Source organism: Mesoplodon mirus (assembly GCF_964341445.2).
Source record: "Mesoplodon mirus genome assembly, chromosome: 5".
Lineage (NCBI taxonomy): Eukaryota > Metazoa > Chordata > Mammalia > Artiodactyla > Ziphiidae > Mesoplodon > Mesoplodon mirus.
Genome location: NC_138980.1, coordinates 123,149,262 through 123,166,636, shown reverse-complemented (window position 1 = coordinate 123,166,636; position 17,375 = coordinate 123,149,262). Strand labels below are relative to the sequence as shown.

At 40.5% G+C, this 17,375-nt stretch overlaps 1 protein-coding gene across 7 annotated transcripts in view; it reads left to right on the top strand.

The window, feature by feature from the left end:
- The window catches only part of PDE8B (phosphodiesterase 8B), a gene marked incomplete at its 5' end in the record, with an annotated part of 391,344 nt that overhangs the window by 257,935 nt on the left and 116,034 nt on the right, over positions 1-17,375 (top strand). For all 7 annotated transcript variants that reach the window (XM_082621924.1, XM_082621927.1, XM_082621926.1 and 4 more), the window contains 2 exons: positions 8,088-8,176; positions 14,933-15,011. In XM_082621924.1, the coding sequence (XP_082478050.1) occupies positions 8,088-8,176; positions 14,933-15,011 (168 nt within the window). The remainder of the gene's footprint in view (positions 1-8,087; positions 8,177-14,932; positions 15,012-17,375) is intronic.

The following is a 17,375-nucleotide window of genomic DNA, read 5'->3' as shown; positions in this document are numbered from 1 at the left end:
AGCCCTTTGTGGAAGCATGAAAAACAGTACCTGTCAGGGGCCACCTGGTAGTCTTTAGTGCTGGGTCTGATCAAGGCCATTTGCCAGCCAGGTCAGGGTGCCCCCAAGGAGTTGGGGCTCTTTCTGAGAGAAGCATGCCACACCTAACAGGCTTTCCCTCCTGAGTTACAGTGGCACAAAATTGGCTGAGGCTTCTCTCCAGGTGGCTGGTCTCCTTTTTTGGGGCAAAATCTTGTCTCTGGCAACTTTCTACCCAAACACCCTTCCAAATATGCCAGCTATTCTTCTTGCCTTCTGTGAAGTTGTTTCCCATCTCTGAGTTGTTGTGATTGTATTAAATCATCTGCTGAAACTCAGCTCTGTGTTACTAGCTAATTGACCAGTGCCTCAGTCGATGGGTCCCTGAGTGGGGATCCAGGAACACATTGTACCATCAAATAGCCCAGAGCAGCTCCTCTTGAAGCCGGTATAGCTGTGCGTGAGTGGCCGACTGCATGGTGCTCAGCCCACTCTGAGTTTTTAGAAAAAGCATCTTAGCAAAGGGCAATTGCAGCTTGTTTTTGTATGAGCCTTTGTGGATCCCTTTTCTGTTTGGCATGATGTTTACGAGTTCATTCAGCAAGTCTTTATGGAGCACTTACTCTGTGCAAGGTGGTGTGCTAGGTCTGTCGGGGATACGGCAGTCAGACACAGTTCCTCCCTGGAGAGACATTGTGTGGGGGAAGAAGTGGAGAACCAAGGTGTATTATTTGCCAGGCTCCACTCTAGGTGACTGACTTGATCCTCATCTACAGATGAGAGGTTTGGTATTTTCTCCATTTTTGCAGAGGAGAAAACAGGCTCAAAATGACTACCTTGCAGAGCTCATACTCATAATAAGTCAAGATGCAAATACTTGGTATTTAACTCCCAACTTCATGCCGGTCCACCAAAGTCATGTTTCCCAAAGGGTTCCAAGGAACGCTAGTGTCCCAAAGCTTTTAATAGGTGTCCATGACAAAAGGCCTCTGTGGTCGAGCAAGTGTGGAAAATCAGTGAAGACTCTGATTCTCCTCCTCTTGCCCCTGAGAAGGTACAGTGCATGTTAGCAGCATCACACCCAAGCATATGGAGAAATCCTGTACTAAAGACACCTGCCTACGTTTCTGGAATCGGGGCCCAGGAAGCTGCATTTTAACCAAACACCCAGGTTATTCTTAGCATGTTGAAGTTTGAAGACCACTGTTCTTGGTTCACTCAATTTATTTCAGATTTCGGGGTTAATGATAGTCTAGAAAATCCCCCAAATATTTTCCCACTTCCCTTAGTCTACAAAACACTTACTGAGTGCCACTTATGTGCAAACAAAGTGCTCCAGTGTTTAGAAACCATCACCTAACAGAAGGCTGATCTTCACCGCACTGGAAGTTCTTAGGAGACCTAAAGAAAAAGAATAATTATAAAAAATTACGGTAGGACCTTCAAGATGGTGGAGGAGTAAGATGTGGAGATCACCTTCGCCCCACAAATACATCAAAAATACATCTACATGTGGAACAACTCCTACAGAACACCTACTGAACTGACAGAAGCTGAACTGGCAGCTAGCAGAAGACCTCAGACTTCCTAAAAGGGTCTTGGTGCTCCAGCTGGCTGTCAGGCCTGAGCCTCTGAGGTGGGAGAGCCGAGTTCAGGACATTGGACCACCAGAGACCTCCCAGCCCCACATAATAGCAGTCGACGAGAGCTGTCCCAGAGATCTCTGTCTCAATGCTAAGACCCAGCTCCACCCAACAACCAGCAAACTCCAGTGCTGAACACCCCATGCCAAACAACTAGCAAGACAGGAACACAACCCCACCCACTAGCAGAGATGCTGCCTAAAATCATAATATGTTCACAGACACCCCAAAACACACCACCAGACATGGTCCTGCCCACAAGAAAGACAAGATCCAGCCTCATTCACCAGAACACAGGTACCAGTACCTTCCACCAGGAAGCCTACACAAGCCACTGAACCAAATTTACCCACTGGGGACAGACACCAAAAAAAAATGGGAACTACGAGCCTGCAGCCTGTGAAAAGGAAACCCCAAACACAGTAAGTTAAGCAAAATGAGAAGACAGAGAAATATGCAGCAGATGAAGTAGCAAGGTAAAAACCCACCAGAACAAACGAATGAAGAGGAAACAGGCAGTCTACCTGAAAAAGAATTAAGAGTAATAATTGTAAAGATGATCCAAAATCTTGGAAATAGAATGGAGAAAATACAAGAAACATTTAACAAGGACCTAGAAGAACTAAAGAGCAAACGAACAATGATGAACAACACAATAAATGAAATTAAAAATACTCTAGAAGGAATCAATAGCAGAATAACTGAGGCAAAAGAACAAATAAGTGACCTAGAGGATAAAACAGTGGAAATAACTACCACAGAGCAGAATAAAGAAAAAAGAATGAAAAGAAATGAGGACAGTCTCAGAGACCTCTGGGACAACATTAAACGGACAAACATTCGAATTATAGGGGTCCCAGAAGAAGAAGAGAAAAAGAAAGGGACTGAGAAAATATTTGAATAGATTATAGTTGAAAACTTGCCTAATATTGGTAAGGAAACAGTCAATCAAGTCCAGGAAGCTCAGAGAGTCCCATACAGGATAAATCCAAGGAGAAACAAGCCAAGACACATATTAATAAAACTATCAAAAATGAAATACAAAGAAAAAATATTTAAAGCAGCAAGGGAAAAGCAACAATTAACATACATGGAATCCCCATAAGGTTAACAGCTGATCTTTCAACAGAAACCCTGCAAGCCAGAATGGAGTGGCAGGACATATTTAATGTGATGAAAGGGAAAAACCTACAACCAAGATTACTCTACCCAGCAAGGACCTCATTCAGATTTGATGGAGAAATTAAAAGGTTTACAGACAAGCAAAAGCTTAGGAATTCAGCATCACCAAACCAGCTTTACAACAAATGCTAAAGGAACTTCTCTAGGCAGGAAACACAGGAGAAGGAAAACACCTACAATAACAAACCCCAAACAATTAAGAAAAAGGTAATAGGAACATACATATCAATAACTACCTTACATGTAAATGGATTAAATGCTCCAACCAAAAGACACACACTGGCTGAATGGATACAAAAACAAGACCCATATATGTGCTGTCTACAAGAGACTCACTTTAGACCTAGGGACACATACAGACTGAAAGTGAGGGGATGGAAAAAGATAGTCCATGCAAATGGAAATCAAAAGAAAGCTGGAGTATATATTCTCATATCAGACAAAATAGACTTTAAAGTAAAGACTATTACAAGAGACAAAGAAGGACACTACATAATGATCGAGGGATCGATCCAAGAAGAAGATATAACAATTGTAAATATTTATGAACCCAACATAGGAGCACCTCAATACATAAGGCAAATATTAACAGCCATAAAATGGGAAATCGACAGTAACACATTCATAGTAGGGGACTTTAATACCCCACTTTCACCAATGGACAAAACATCCCAAATGAAAATAAATAAGGAAACACAAGCTTTAAATGACACATTAAACAAGATGCAATTAATTGATATTTATAGGACATTCCATCCAAAAACAACAGAGTACACTTCCTTCTCAAGTGCTCATGGAACATTCTCCAGGATAGATCATATCTTCGGTCACAAATCAAGCCTTGGTAAATTTAAGAAAATTGAAATCATATCAAGTATCTTTTCCAACCACAGTGCTATGAGACTAGGTATCAATTACAGGAAAAAAATCTGTAAAAAATACAAACACATGGAGGCTAAACAATACACTATTTAATAAGCAAGAGATCACTGAGGAAATTAAAGAGGAAATCAAAAATACCTAGAAAGAAATGACAATGAAAACACGACAACCCAACACCTACGAGATGCAGCAAAAGCAGTCCTAAGAGGGAAGTTTATAGCGATACAATCCTACCCTAAGAAACAAGAAACATCTCAAATAAACAACCTCACCTTACACCTAAAGCAATTGGAGAAAGAAGAACAAAAAACCCCAAAGTTAGCAGAAGGAAAGAAATCATAAATATCGGCTCAGAAATAACTGAAAAAGAAATGAAGGAAACAATAGCAAAGATCAATAAAAGTAAAAGCTGGTTCTTTGAGAAGATAAACAGAATTGATAAACCATTAACCAGACTCATCAACAAAAAAGGGAGAAGACTCAATAGAATTAGAAATGAAAAAGGAAAAGTAACAATTGACACTGCAGAAATACAAAGGACCATGAGAGATTACTACAAACAACTATATGACAATAAAATGGACAACCTGGAAGCAATGGACAAATTCTTAGAAAAGCACAACCTTCTGAGACTGAACCAGGCAGAAGTAGAAAATGTAAATAGACCAATCACAAGCACTGAAATTAAAAATCACAAGCACTGTGATTAAAAATCTTCCAACGAACAAAAGCACAGGACCAAATGGCTTCACAGGTGAATTCTATCAAACATTTAGAGAAGATATCTTCTCAAACTCTTCAAAATATAGCAGAGGGATGAACACTCCCAAACTCATTCCATGAAGCTGCCATCACCCTGATACCCAAACCAGACAAAGGTGTTCATAAAAAAAGAAAACTATAGGCCAATATCACTGATGAACACAGATGCAAAAATCCTCAACAAAATACTAGCAAACAGAATCCAACAGCACATTAGAAGGATCATACACCATGATCAAGTGGGGTTTATCCCAGGAATGCAAGGATTCTTCAATATATGCAAATCAGTCAATGTGATAAACAGTATTAACAAACTGAAGGAGAAAAACCATATGATCATCTCAAGATGCAGAAAAAAATTCAACACAGTTTTGGAAGTTTTAGCCACAGCAACCAGAGAAGAAAAAGAAATAAAACGAATCCTAATCAAAAAAGAAGTAAAACTGTCACTGTTTGCAGATGACATGATACTATACATAGAGAAACCTAAAGATGCTACCCTCTGGTAGAGGGTAATCTACTAGAGCTAATCAATGAATTCAGTAAAGTAGCAGGATACAAAATTAATGCACAGAAATCTCTTGCATTCCTATACACTAATGATGAAGAATCTGAAAGAGAAATTAAGGAAACACTCCCATTTACCATTGCTACAAAAAGAATAAAATACCTAGGAATAAACCTACCTAAGCAGACAAAAGACCTGTATGCAGAAAGCTATAAGACACTGATGAAAGAAATTAAAGATGATACAAATAGATGGAGAGATATACCATGTTCTTGGATTGGATGAATCAACATTGTGAAAATGACTATACTACCCAAAGCAATCTACAGATTCAATGCAATCCCTATCAAACTACCAATGGCATTTTTCACAGAAGTAGAACAAAAAAGTTCACAATTTGTATGGAAACACAAAAGACCCCGAATAGCCAAAGCAATCTTGAGAACGAAAAATGGAGCTGGAGGAATCAGGCTCCTAGACTTCAGACTATACTACAAAGCTACAGTAATCAAGAGAGTTAGGTACTGGCACAGAAACAGAAATATAGATCAATGGAACAGGATAGAAAGCCCAGAGATAAACCCACACATATATGGTCACCTTATCTTTGATAAAGGAGGGAAGAATATACAATGAAGAAAAGACAGCCTCTTCAGTAAGTGGTGCTGGGAAAACTGGACAGCTACACGTAAAAGAGTGAAATTAGAACACTCCCTAACACCATACACAAAAATAAACTAGTAACGGGTTGAAGACCTAAATGTAAGGCCAGACATTATAAAACTCTTAGAGGAAAACATAGGCAGAACACCCTATGACATAAATCACGGCAAGATCCCTTTTAACCCACCTCCTAGAATAATGGAAATAAAAACAAAAATAAACGGGACCTAATGAAACTTAAAAGCTTCTGCACAGCAAAGGAAACTGTAAACAAGACAAAAAGACAACCCTCAGAATGGGAGAATATATTTGCAAACGAAGCAACTGACAAAGGATTAATCTCCAAAATATACAAGCAGTTCATCCAGCTCAATATCAAAAAAACAAACAACCCAATCCAAAAATGGGCAGAAGACCTAAATAGACATTTCTCCAAAGAAGATATACAGATTGCCAACAAACACATGAGAGAGTGCTCAACATCGCTAATCATTAGAGAAATGCAAATCAAAGCTATAACGAGGTATCACCTCACACCAGTCAGAATGGCCATCATCCGAAAATTTACAAACAATAAATGCTGGAGAGGGTGTGGAGAAAAGGGAACCCTCTTGCACTCTTGGTGGGAATGTAAATTGATACAGCCACTATGGACCACAGTATGGAGGTTCCTTAAAAAACTAAAAATAGAACTACCATATGATCCAGCAACCCCACTACTGGGCATATACCCTGAGAAAACCATAATTCAAAAAGAGTCATGTACCACAGTATTCATTGCATTTCTATTTACAACAGCCAGGTCATGGAATCAACCTAAGTGTCCATCGACAGATGAATGGATGAAGAAGATGTGGCACATATATGCAATGGAATATTACTCAGCCATAAAAAGAAATGAAATTGAGTCATTTGTAGTGAGGTGGATGGAGCTAGAGTCTGTTGTACAGAGTGAAGTAAGTCAGAAAGAGAAAAACAAATACCGTATGCTAACACATATATATAGAATCTAAAAAAAAAAAAATGGTCTGACGAACCTAGGGGCAGGACAGGAATAAAGACGCAGATGTAGAGAATGGACTTGAGGACACGGGGAGGGGGAAGGGTAAGCTGGGATGAAGTGAGAGAGTGGCATTGACATATATACACTACCAAATGTAAAATAGATAGCTAGTGGGAAGCAGCCGCATAGCACAGGGAGATCAGCTCGGTGCTTTGTGACCACCTAGAGGGGTGGGATAGGGAGGGTGGGAGGGAGACCCTACAGGGAGGGGTTATGGGGATATATGTATATGTATAGCTGATTCACTTTTTTATACAGCAGAAACTTACACAACATTGTAAAACAATTATAGTCCAATAAGGATGTTAAATAAACAAATAAATAAAATACAAAGGAAAAAAGAAAAACGTTCCTACGTAAATATGAAAGTGAAAATATAGAATGATTTTATATATATATAAATATATGCATATAAAATACATACCTACACACATAGACACAGAGGCATAATAAAAGCCTAAGGCAAATAAATTAGACTTAGTCAACAGAAGTTTACTTCTGAGGTTTTCGTTTTAAAACAAAGGAACCTGTTTATCCCAACCTTTTCAAAGACTTATTTTATCATAGATCCTTTTTTGTACTTCATGAAGCATCAGCTAACACCACTCAGAGCTCAGTTACAGACTGACACATCATCTCCACCCGTCCAGAAGCTGAACCAGAACCTCACCTTGTTTAACTTTGCTTCATAAATAGAAAGTATTTCCCTCTGTGTGTGTTCATGGTTCCCCCTCTGTCCTTAGCCCTTCCCAGCTTCCTCCTGGGCTGGTGGGGATCAGAGGCACAGGGAAAGTCAGGGAGCTTCTCAGATATTCCACAGGGAGAAGCCATCCATGCTAGATGTGTGGAAGAGTGTGTGTGTGTGTGTGTGTATGTGAGAGAGAGACAGACAGACAGACAGACATGAGAAGGGGCAGGATGCATTAGGCACTCAGAAGATGAGGAAGGAAGCAAAGACTGCCTCTCCCCACCAGAAGACATCACTCAAAGTGTGGCATGCCATGAACACGTCCAAGCTCAGGTTTTAGAAGACTTTCCTTAGTGCAACAGAACCACAGGTGTTTCAGTAATTAGCAAGGCTGGGGGAGGTGTTCTATCACTTGTGTGTTTATTTTCCTGTGAGTGTTCATAATGTTTTTCCCACCTTTGTTATAAATAACTATGCAATGTTATCTGCTCTCTTGTTTCTTATACATTTAAACAAGCATTTCAAACACTTGACAACTGTTTTATTTCATCTCATCTTACCTACTAGTTGTCTTATATAACAGAGTTACCTGAGGTTGGAGAAACTGTTAAGCTTCTTTGACTATTTAAGAAGTAATTGTATATGTCTTATGTATTACCTTTGCTTTTTTTTTTCCAGAGATTTATGGAGAATAGCAGCATAATTGCTTGCTATAATGAACTGATTCAAATAGAACATGGGGAAGTTCGCTCACAGTTCAAGTTAAGGTATGTAGCAAAATAGGATGAATACAAAGTTAACCATTCTGTAGCAAAGCTTGTCTGTCCTCAGGCTGAGGTTCACTGGTTCTTAGCGGAATCCCAGGGACTCTGAAACTGTTGAACAAGTAACCGTAGCTGGTAAATGGCAGAGTCTAATCTGGGAGCCCATTGGTATAATGAAATAAATTGGAGGCGTTTCTTCTTTTGACAATATTTTCCACTATTTACAGCAGTTTTAAAATTATATGCTAGGAAAAGTACTGTTTAACTTCTGTACAATTGGATCAAGATTAAGAAAAGCCTTTGAGGATTACTTTCTACTTTGTACTTGCAACATTTATAAATTCCTACTTGGATTGTTATAGATAGGGGCAAACCCGTGGGAATATTTATTATGCTAACTATGGTAATCGCTACAGATCCATGATAGCAATTTCATGAGGCCTGCTTGTGGCCTCAATATGCATGAAGTATCTTCAAGAAACTGATTTTAAGTCTCTTTACGCATGCCTAGTGCTTTAAGAACTTCTCTCTGGTGCTTATTTCTGCGATGGACAGATTCTCTCAGAGTCTCGGTGGTAGGATGCTCTGCTTCTGGGACGTCTTGGAGTATCAGAGTTGTAGCCCATGCCTGGTTTTGCTCAGGCTCCACTCCAGCACACTCTTAGGACCCTGATTTCTTCAACCTGCCCCGCTTCAGCGGAGAGAACAGGGGAAAGAAGAGGCTCTTCATAGCCCGCGGCCCCTGGGAGATCAGTCCCAAGTGGCTCCAGGCTATGGGATGCCAGAAGGGCCCTGGCTTCTCTCTCTGGCCCACTGAGGGGTCACAAGGCTTTCAGGCTCAGTGAAAAATAAGTAGGATAGCATCTCATTGAAATGGTTATACTTCTTACCTTGATGACTGAATTTGCATTCAAAGAGAACAGAACCCTTTCTAAACTTAACTTTTCTTGGCCCTCCTCTGCCCCTTGGAAGAAAAATGGATTGGCATGAACCCCCAGAGGCAGGCTCTTCTGGGGTTCACCCTGCTCAGGGAAGTCAACTGTTGGGTGGATAGAGAGCTCTAAGAAATTAAGTGTGGGGATAAACAGTCCCTTTTGAGGTGGGAAAGTATTAAAAAAAGAATCTCAAACCAGTGGAAATTCTTTGGTAAGGAAGATTGCCAATGATTTTTGAGTGTCAGTTAAATCCCTTGGTTTCTTTGTATCCATATATTTATTAGCTGCAGAGAACTTGATAGAATTTCGTAAGAAAACCGCATTGCCTTTACTATAGCAATTTATGATTTTTAATTGTACATTAATTGTTTTTATTCCTGGGGCTCTCTTCTGTTTTATTTAGGGTAAAAAGACTGTACTTTTATTTTAGATGTTTTCACAATAAATAGGATTAGGAAAAGAGAGATTTCATTTTGATTTAATTCTTCAACTGTGTGTTTTCTACAACAAAAATGAACAGCAGATGCCTTATTGCTTTGATAGGTAATTCCCTTATTTTATTTTATTTACTTATTTTAGTATCTCATTTTTTATAAAAATATGGAACGCTTCACGAATTTGCATGTCATCCTGGCGCAGGGGCCATGCTAATCTTCTCTGTATCGTTCCAGTTTTAGTATATGTGCTGCTGAAGCAAGAACTCCTCATTTTATTTTAAATGACTACTTGAGTTTTCTTAGGCAGCATTAAATGTGATGGCACATGTAAGAGGTTAGAAGGTGCCTTGCCCATGGGGAGCATGACGAAGGCAGGTCTGGCCGTTTGAAATAAACATCCCCAGGCAGCACCAGGGCTAAATGAAAGGGCTTCAAGTTATTGTGCTGATGAAATCTGCTTAGAGCCAGGGCACTGAAAACTTTTCAAGGACTCATTAGGTTCAGAACTCGGCAAGGTTCTAACTACACAACACTCTGTGAGTCCCATAACTTCTCACGCGTCAGTGATGAGCTGTTTGGGAGCGTTGGGCTCGTTGAAAAGGCTCAGGTTCTTAATGCAAATCAATGTAAAGCTGGTGAATGGACCTCGCCCAGGCAGCAGCGGTCCCAGGAAGGTGGGTTTGCCCAGAATCCCAGTCCCCTCACCCTCCGCATCAGCTTCAGCTTGGCTGGTTGGGACCTCCCCAAGCAACCAGCACAAGAGCAGCCCCTGCAGAGGGGGAGGGAAGGCAAGAGTTCTTCACAGGAGAAGACAGAGGAGGACTAAATGGTCAGTTTCTTTTGATGCTTTTTGGCTGGTTGTATCTCAACTGTCTCCAACTTCTTTTCTGTCCTTTGGAGGAGTAGGGTGTGTGTGTATGGTTTGACTCTCCCTGGGTGTATGATATCTGGGCCCAGCGGATGGGGGTGGACAGTGACCCTCCATGGTCTCCCCAGCTCCTTAGGGCATTCAAGGATGTCTAAAGCATCTACCTGCACCCCAGAGGTTGGCAGGCAACTTTGTCACTTGCTGCAGATGGGGAAAATGAGGCTCTTTGTTATACAATGCCAGAATCATTATAGTCTAATTATATAATACTTTTCCCTGCAATTCCACCCCCAGCTGCAGCTAAATACGTGACATTACTAGCATTCTGCAAGGACAGTCTGTACTGCAAGGATGATGTTGAATGTTGAAGGCAGACGCTTCTGTCCAGTCTTCATGTATGGTAACCATATTTACTTAACCAAGGAAAAAAAGATCATGTGATCAAACATAACATACCTAATTAAAAAATTCCATTATATGGGAATAACTTTTAAAGACAGAACAAAATCACATTTCTGTGTGCATGTGATGAATTACTTTATTGAACAGAACTCATGAAAGGGGGAATGTCTAGGGAAGTATGGGCTAACTGATGACCATTTATTGCTGATGTTCTTATGCTTCTTTATCATGAGAAGAACTATGCTAACCAAAATACAGATAGGATTTGGCTATTTATTGAGAGTTTAAGCTGATGAGTTTACACTAATCAAGTACGAGCTATTATTTCATCATTAGGCAGTCTGATATCTGTTACCTAGGGGTTACACCCAAATCATCATGTTTATTTTACTCCAAATCTTAAGACAGTAGCAGTCCTCCATTTTAGAATCGGTTTCTGATGGGCAAACCTTAGTATTCCATGGACCACCACATCTCTCATTATTGGCTGATATTTATAGAGCACTTCATCCTCACGTGGGCTCTGCGTGACAGCCCCGTTGTGTTACGGAAGTAGAAACTGACCTGTGATGGATTAAAGTAACCGGCCCCTGCCTTGTCACTGCCTAGGAGTGGTGCTGGTGGATAGCAAGTCCACAGCCCCCTCCCTGCTGCTCCCGAACCCCTGCTGGGATGTGGCTTTGTGTTCAGAATCTTCTCCCTGCACGCTACCACCTTGCCCAGTCCTACCCTTGTGTGTGTGTGTCTGCCGTGGGGTGTTTGTGTTTTGTTTGAGTAGATTCCAGGGTGCCTTTGTTAGGGACACAGGAGGTCATATGACCCAACCACCCCAGACAACTGACAGGAATGCTGAGAGCCGGGAAGACTCTGGGCATGATCACAGCTACCCAGCATGTGGGTGGCAGCGCTGGAGTAGCGTCCAGGCACCCTGCTTTAAGTCGGATGCACTCTGCACCCCATCAGAGCACTGTGTTCTTTGTAGACTTTCTACCTGGGTCCCTGTAATATTTACTTTTTCTCTGCAGACCTTCACAGACTTTTAAGAAGATGAAGGGGAAATGGTTACATCACTAGCACTACATGGGCTCTGGTTCCCTTGTGCTTTTTCCAATTTTGCAGCTTCTCAAACTGAAAGCTACTAAAATACATTTGAGGTGCAGAGTTACATGGTTTCCCAAGAACAGAAAATTAATAGAGCTAAGGTTCTTCTGCATGAAGAATATTAATAATTAAGACAAGCAATTAAATTCCCAAACTTTAGGAACATGATTCAGATTGATTACCTCATTTTGCTGCAGGTTTATTTAAATAGAACCATCAACAAATTGGTTTAAAGCCTAGATCTACACATGGCAGTCCAGTAGCGTTTGTCACCGAGGCAATAATCTACTCATCCTGCCAATATACTTTCACTTTAACTGTCAAAAAGGATCTGCTTTGTCCCATTGGGCATTATACTCTCACAGGATAGTGTATGCTTTGCAGTGAACATCTAATAGATACATTTTGGCAGTTGGAGCTAACATCTTGTATGAGGCAGCCTGTTGAATTGACAAAAACAGTCATACTCTGAAGTAGCTGTTTACATACTTAATTGAGCCACACAGGTACTTTAAGAAAATACCTGGGCAAGAGGGGAATTTATCATTTGATCAAATGTTTTAACACTTAGTTATCCAGCTCCCAAAGCTAAGGAACTAGCCCACACAGATTGTGCTTTTCCGCATCAGACTTCTGGAGGACGGGGAACGCTTTCCCGTTGTGCGGAGTTGGGTTCTGGACCCAAGTGCCTGGAGCAAACTTGGGATAAGACTAGCTCTTGCTTGCCTCTCCATGAGAGGTGATGCAGTAGTGACTTTGGTAACAATTTTAAAGTCCTCTTTGAATTCTTTTTCACATTTTAAATGATCATGTTTACAAATGCAGCAATGGTAATAGGACAGTATACAGTTCACATTAGGTAGACTGGAGCAATTTATTTTATTTTATTTTATTTACTTTTTAAATTGAAGTATAGTTTCTGTACAATATTATAGGTTACAATACAGTGATTCACAATTTTTAAAGGTTATACTCCATTTATAGTTATTATAAAATATTGTTATACAGTATGTCCTTATAGCTTATTTTATACCTAATAGTTTGTACCTCTTAATCCCTTACCCCTTATTGCCCCTCCCTCCTTCCCTCTCCCCACTGGTAACCACCAGTTTGTACTCTATATCTGAGAGTCTGCTTTTTGGTTATATTCACTAGTTTGGGGGTTTTTTGCTTTTTTTTTTAAGATTCCACATGTAAGTGATATCATACAGTATTTGTCTTTCTCTGTCTACTTATTTCACTTAGCATAATACCCTCCAAGTCCATCCATGTTGCTGCAAATGGCAAAATTTTGTTCTTTTTTATGGCTGAGTAGTATTCCATTATATATATATACCACATCTTTATCCATTCATCTGTCGATGGACACCTGGTTTGCTTCCATATCTTGGCTATTGTGACTAATGCTGCTATGAATATTGGGATATATGTATGTTTTTGAATTAGTGTGTTTGTTTTTTTTCGGATGTATACCCAGGAGTGAAATTGCTGGGTCATATGGTAGTTCTATTTTTAGTTTTTTGAGAACCCTAGACTGGAGCCATTTAAATAAGAAAACATCCCACACCCATCAGAAATCTCTGGGGTTAGGGTTATGTTCTCCTCCACTCACCTGCATCATGATTACTTACTTTACTTACCCTCCCACACCTGTGTCTTCATCTCTACAGCGACAGGAGCGCTACCCGTCAATGGGCTAAAATCCTTCCCTTTCTGTGCAGGCTGCCTTGCTATTATTGAAAGCAGTTCTTGGTTTGATATTTCAGATACACTCATGAGAAAAGATAGGTTATGATTCACTTTTCTTCTCGCCAACAGCCTTTGAAAGCTTTAGAGAACAAAAATATTATTCTGAGATCTTACAAATAACAAGTACTATGTCTTGAATTCTTATATCATCCCAAGTATTTTGAGACACGCCTCACATAAACTGTTTTGATTCTTACAACAACCTGTAAGATGTGTTATCTTCATTTTATAGATGAGGAAACTGAGGGCCAGCAGAGAGAAAACATTGCCCAAGGTCCCATAACTGGCCAAATACCGAACCAAGTTTCACCCAGTTTCTTCTGCCCTCTCCCTTGTAAACAGTTCAAAATAGAATGGCAAAGTTAGATGCCTTATGAGAAGGGAAGATGAATAACATTATAAGAGTTCGTTTTATAAGAAGAAACATCAATCCAGTAGATTAACATTTTTTTGGTAATGTATAAGAAAGCCTTCACTGGGATTCTTTAAACAGCCAGTACAAATAACAAAGCTCTAGTAACTAGCCACATACTTGCTGGGTTAGATAGTAAATAACTTACTGTATTTGGAGTTGCTCTAAATTTGGAAGGTAGTTAAAATGTTACCCAAGAAATTGAGAAATTGAAATGATTTCAAATATTCCAGATATACAAGGAAGGTCATCAAGAATAGTGCCCACCTGGAGAGCTGTAAAATGAACCAGGCAAGGGGAATTCAGCCATATTTGCCTTTCATCAGGCTGGTGCGTGTAGCAAGTACCATAAAGGCTTGCTTATCTAGGTCGTAAAAGTAAGAAAAGAAAAAAATATTTCTGTGTCTGTTGCAAAAGGTCAGAATACCTCAGATCTAATTTGGGCTTAATTAGGTTTTTCTAATTGATGGGGATGGGACTTCTCCATGACTGCCGCCGTGAATGGAACAGAAGAATGTCATTGACATAGAACATGGGGGCTTATGAGACCATCTCCTGCATCTTTGTTCCTTGTGTCAGTATGAAGGTTTCATCCAGCACATATGGAGCTCATTTCACGATCCACGATGATTTTGCCAGATTACATTCTTCTCTCTGCATGATATGCATAGAAATGCATGCTATTGTTTATTCATTTAGTTTGAAAGGCTAGGTTTCTTTTTTTTTCCCCAAAAACATAATATCGAAAGGTACTTGGTTTTAATGAACCTGAGGCACTGTTTACTTTGATAAATTAACAGATGAAATGCTCATGGTTTTCCAGCAGAACTAACATCAATCTTTTGCAACTTTCAGGGCCTGTAATTCAGTGTTCACAGCATTAGACCACTGTCACGAAGCCATAGAAATCACAAGCGATGACCACGTGATTCAGGTACGGGGACACTTTTTATCTTTAGGTGTCAAAATAAAGCCTTTCTAGTTTGAGCCATCCTTTTTTCAAGCACTTTGCTGTAATTCTCACATTTCAGCACATTTTCTTTGGAGAAAGGAACATCAAAGTATGCAAGGAAAACTGATATTCTTAAGCTAAGAATTAAATACTCAAGAAGAATAAAAATTAGTTCAGATCAGAGCCTGCAGTTTCTTTCACAGAGATGAGGTAAATTCTTTAGACTATGCAGGAAGACACTGTTTATACAGAAGTGTGTCAGAATTGTAGAGTAACTGCTTACACATGCCTTGGGAACAGAATGTTGTGAACAGTCCTCAGTTATCTGCCTACAGTTGGTATTCCAGTTATAAAGCACTCTTATATAATACTAAAGTCATCTTTCCTAAGGAAATGTGTATAGCAGACAAACCTTTATTGAATTAAAGTTGTCTTATTATTTGTTGGAAGGTAAGACATTTACACTTTAAAAATACTCTGAAATGTAGACTTTCCACTGATGGGCACTGGCCTGACTGCCCTTGGTTTGCATAGTGGCACCGAGTGTGAGGACCATTTGCCACCATTGGTAGAGACCAAAGACAGTGTCCAACACACAGTGGCCCCATAACAGGGCCTCACACATGCTCTCCTGTGAAACCCCCATTGCACACACAGACACCCTGCTCTCACACGGGGTCAATGACATCAGTAGCCCACCGTGCCCAGGCCCCCTCATCAACACGCTCGTGAGATTATCTCATTTGCATTCAGGAACCCTATGAAAGAGACATAAGGGCCTGATAATACAGATGGGGAAACTGAGGCCCAGGAAGGCCAAGGGACTTATCCAAGGAAAGCCCCAGTAGTAAATACTGGAACCAAAACATCCAGCCATGTCTTTCTGACTCCAGAGCCTTCCTACCTGGTTCCCTGTTGGGCTATATTTTTAGAATTTGTTTTTCTGGCTGTCCCATGACCTGGGTCTGAAGGCTTCCTCATGTTGCTGCCTATTACTGGCTCACCTGCCCACAGATCTGCCCTGAACCACAGTGAAATCAGACATGTTTCTGTTACGACTGAGCACAAACCCCACAGCTCTCCCACTTCCACCTGGACTTGAACAGTCAATTCTGTTCATGAAACATGTTTGCTTTGCACTTCCCTCTTTTTTTTTTTAAACAAGAAAAACCCAGAAATTTATCCATATGTACTTGTATACCAGGGAGATATCCAGGGAAAAGGAGATAATTCGCACCTCCCTCTTTTACGGGGAAGCCGGGTTGTGATTTTAGTGATGAGGAGAAGGGGATCTCTGCTTTCTACCAGCCTTGTAATCTTGCAGACAGTCCTTTAACAGGCAACTGAGTTCTTCCTTCTACAGCTAGCTCCTGGTGGTTAGGAAACCTGTGTCTCTTGGAGACGTGATATGGCGATGGTGTCACATGAATCACCTGCCAGCCTTTACCTTGAAGAGGAAGAAGCAGGGATTGAGGACAGTGGGTGCCTGGGAAGGGGAATCCCTGTATTAAAAGGGAAGCTGACCTGACTGCAGGCTTTTTCTTGGGGCGCCCTCTCAGACCCCTTTAAAAACCTACCTGCATTCTGAATATAAAACTCAAGAACAAGGAGGAAGAACTTGAATAGAGGATATTATATGTAAGGGGGAAATTAAAAAGGCCTTTGTGCTATAGATATTAAGATGAGTCATCTTGAATGAGATACATCATATATGTTCCTACTCAATACCAGAGTCCTTCTTGGGGCAGTGCTGCTTCACAGGGAACGTGCCCCTTAGTGCAGATGGTCAGAGGTCGGGCAGTAGCACTTAACATTTAGGAACAATAGCTACCTACCCATCCATCCATTGAAACTACCTATCTGTTTGCTTTAAAACACTTACACGGTGCTTACCATGTGCCAGAGGGAGTACTAAGCATTTTTTTAAATTTAAAAAAAATTTTTTATTTTGGCTGCCTTAGGTCTTTGTTGCTGCGCACAGGCTTTCTCCAGTTGCGGTTGAGCGGGGCTGCTCTTCATTGTGGTGCGTGGGATTCTCATTGCGGTGGCATGTCTTGTTGCAGAGCATGGGCTCTAGGCGCACAGGCTCCATAGTTGTGGTGCACAAGCTTGGTTGCTCCGCGGCATGTGGGATCTTCCTGGACTAGGGCTCGAACCCATGTCCTCTGCATTGGCAGGCGGATTCTTTTTTTTACTTTTCTATTTTTTAATTTATTTTTTAACATCTTTATTGGAGTATAATTGCTTTACAATAGAGTGTTAGTTTCTGCTGCATAACAAAGTGAATCAGCTATACATATACATATATCCCCATACCTCTTCACTCTTGCATTTCCCTCCCTCCCA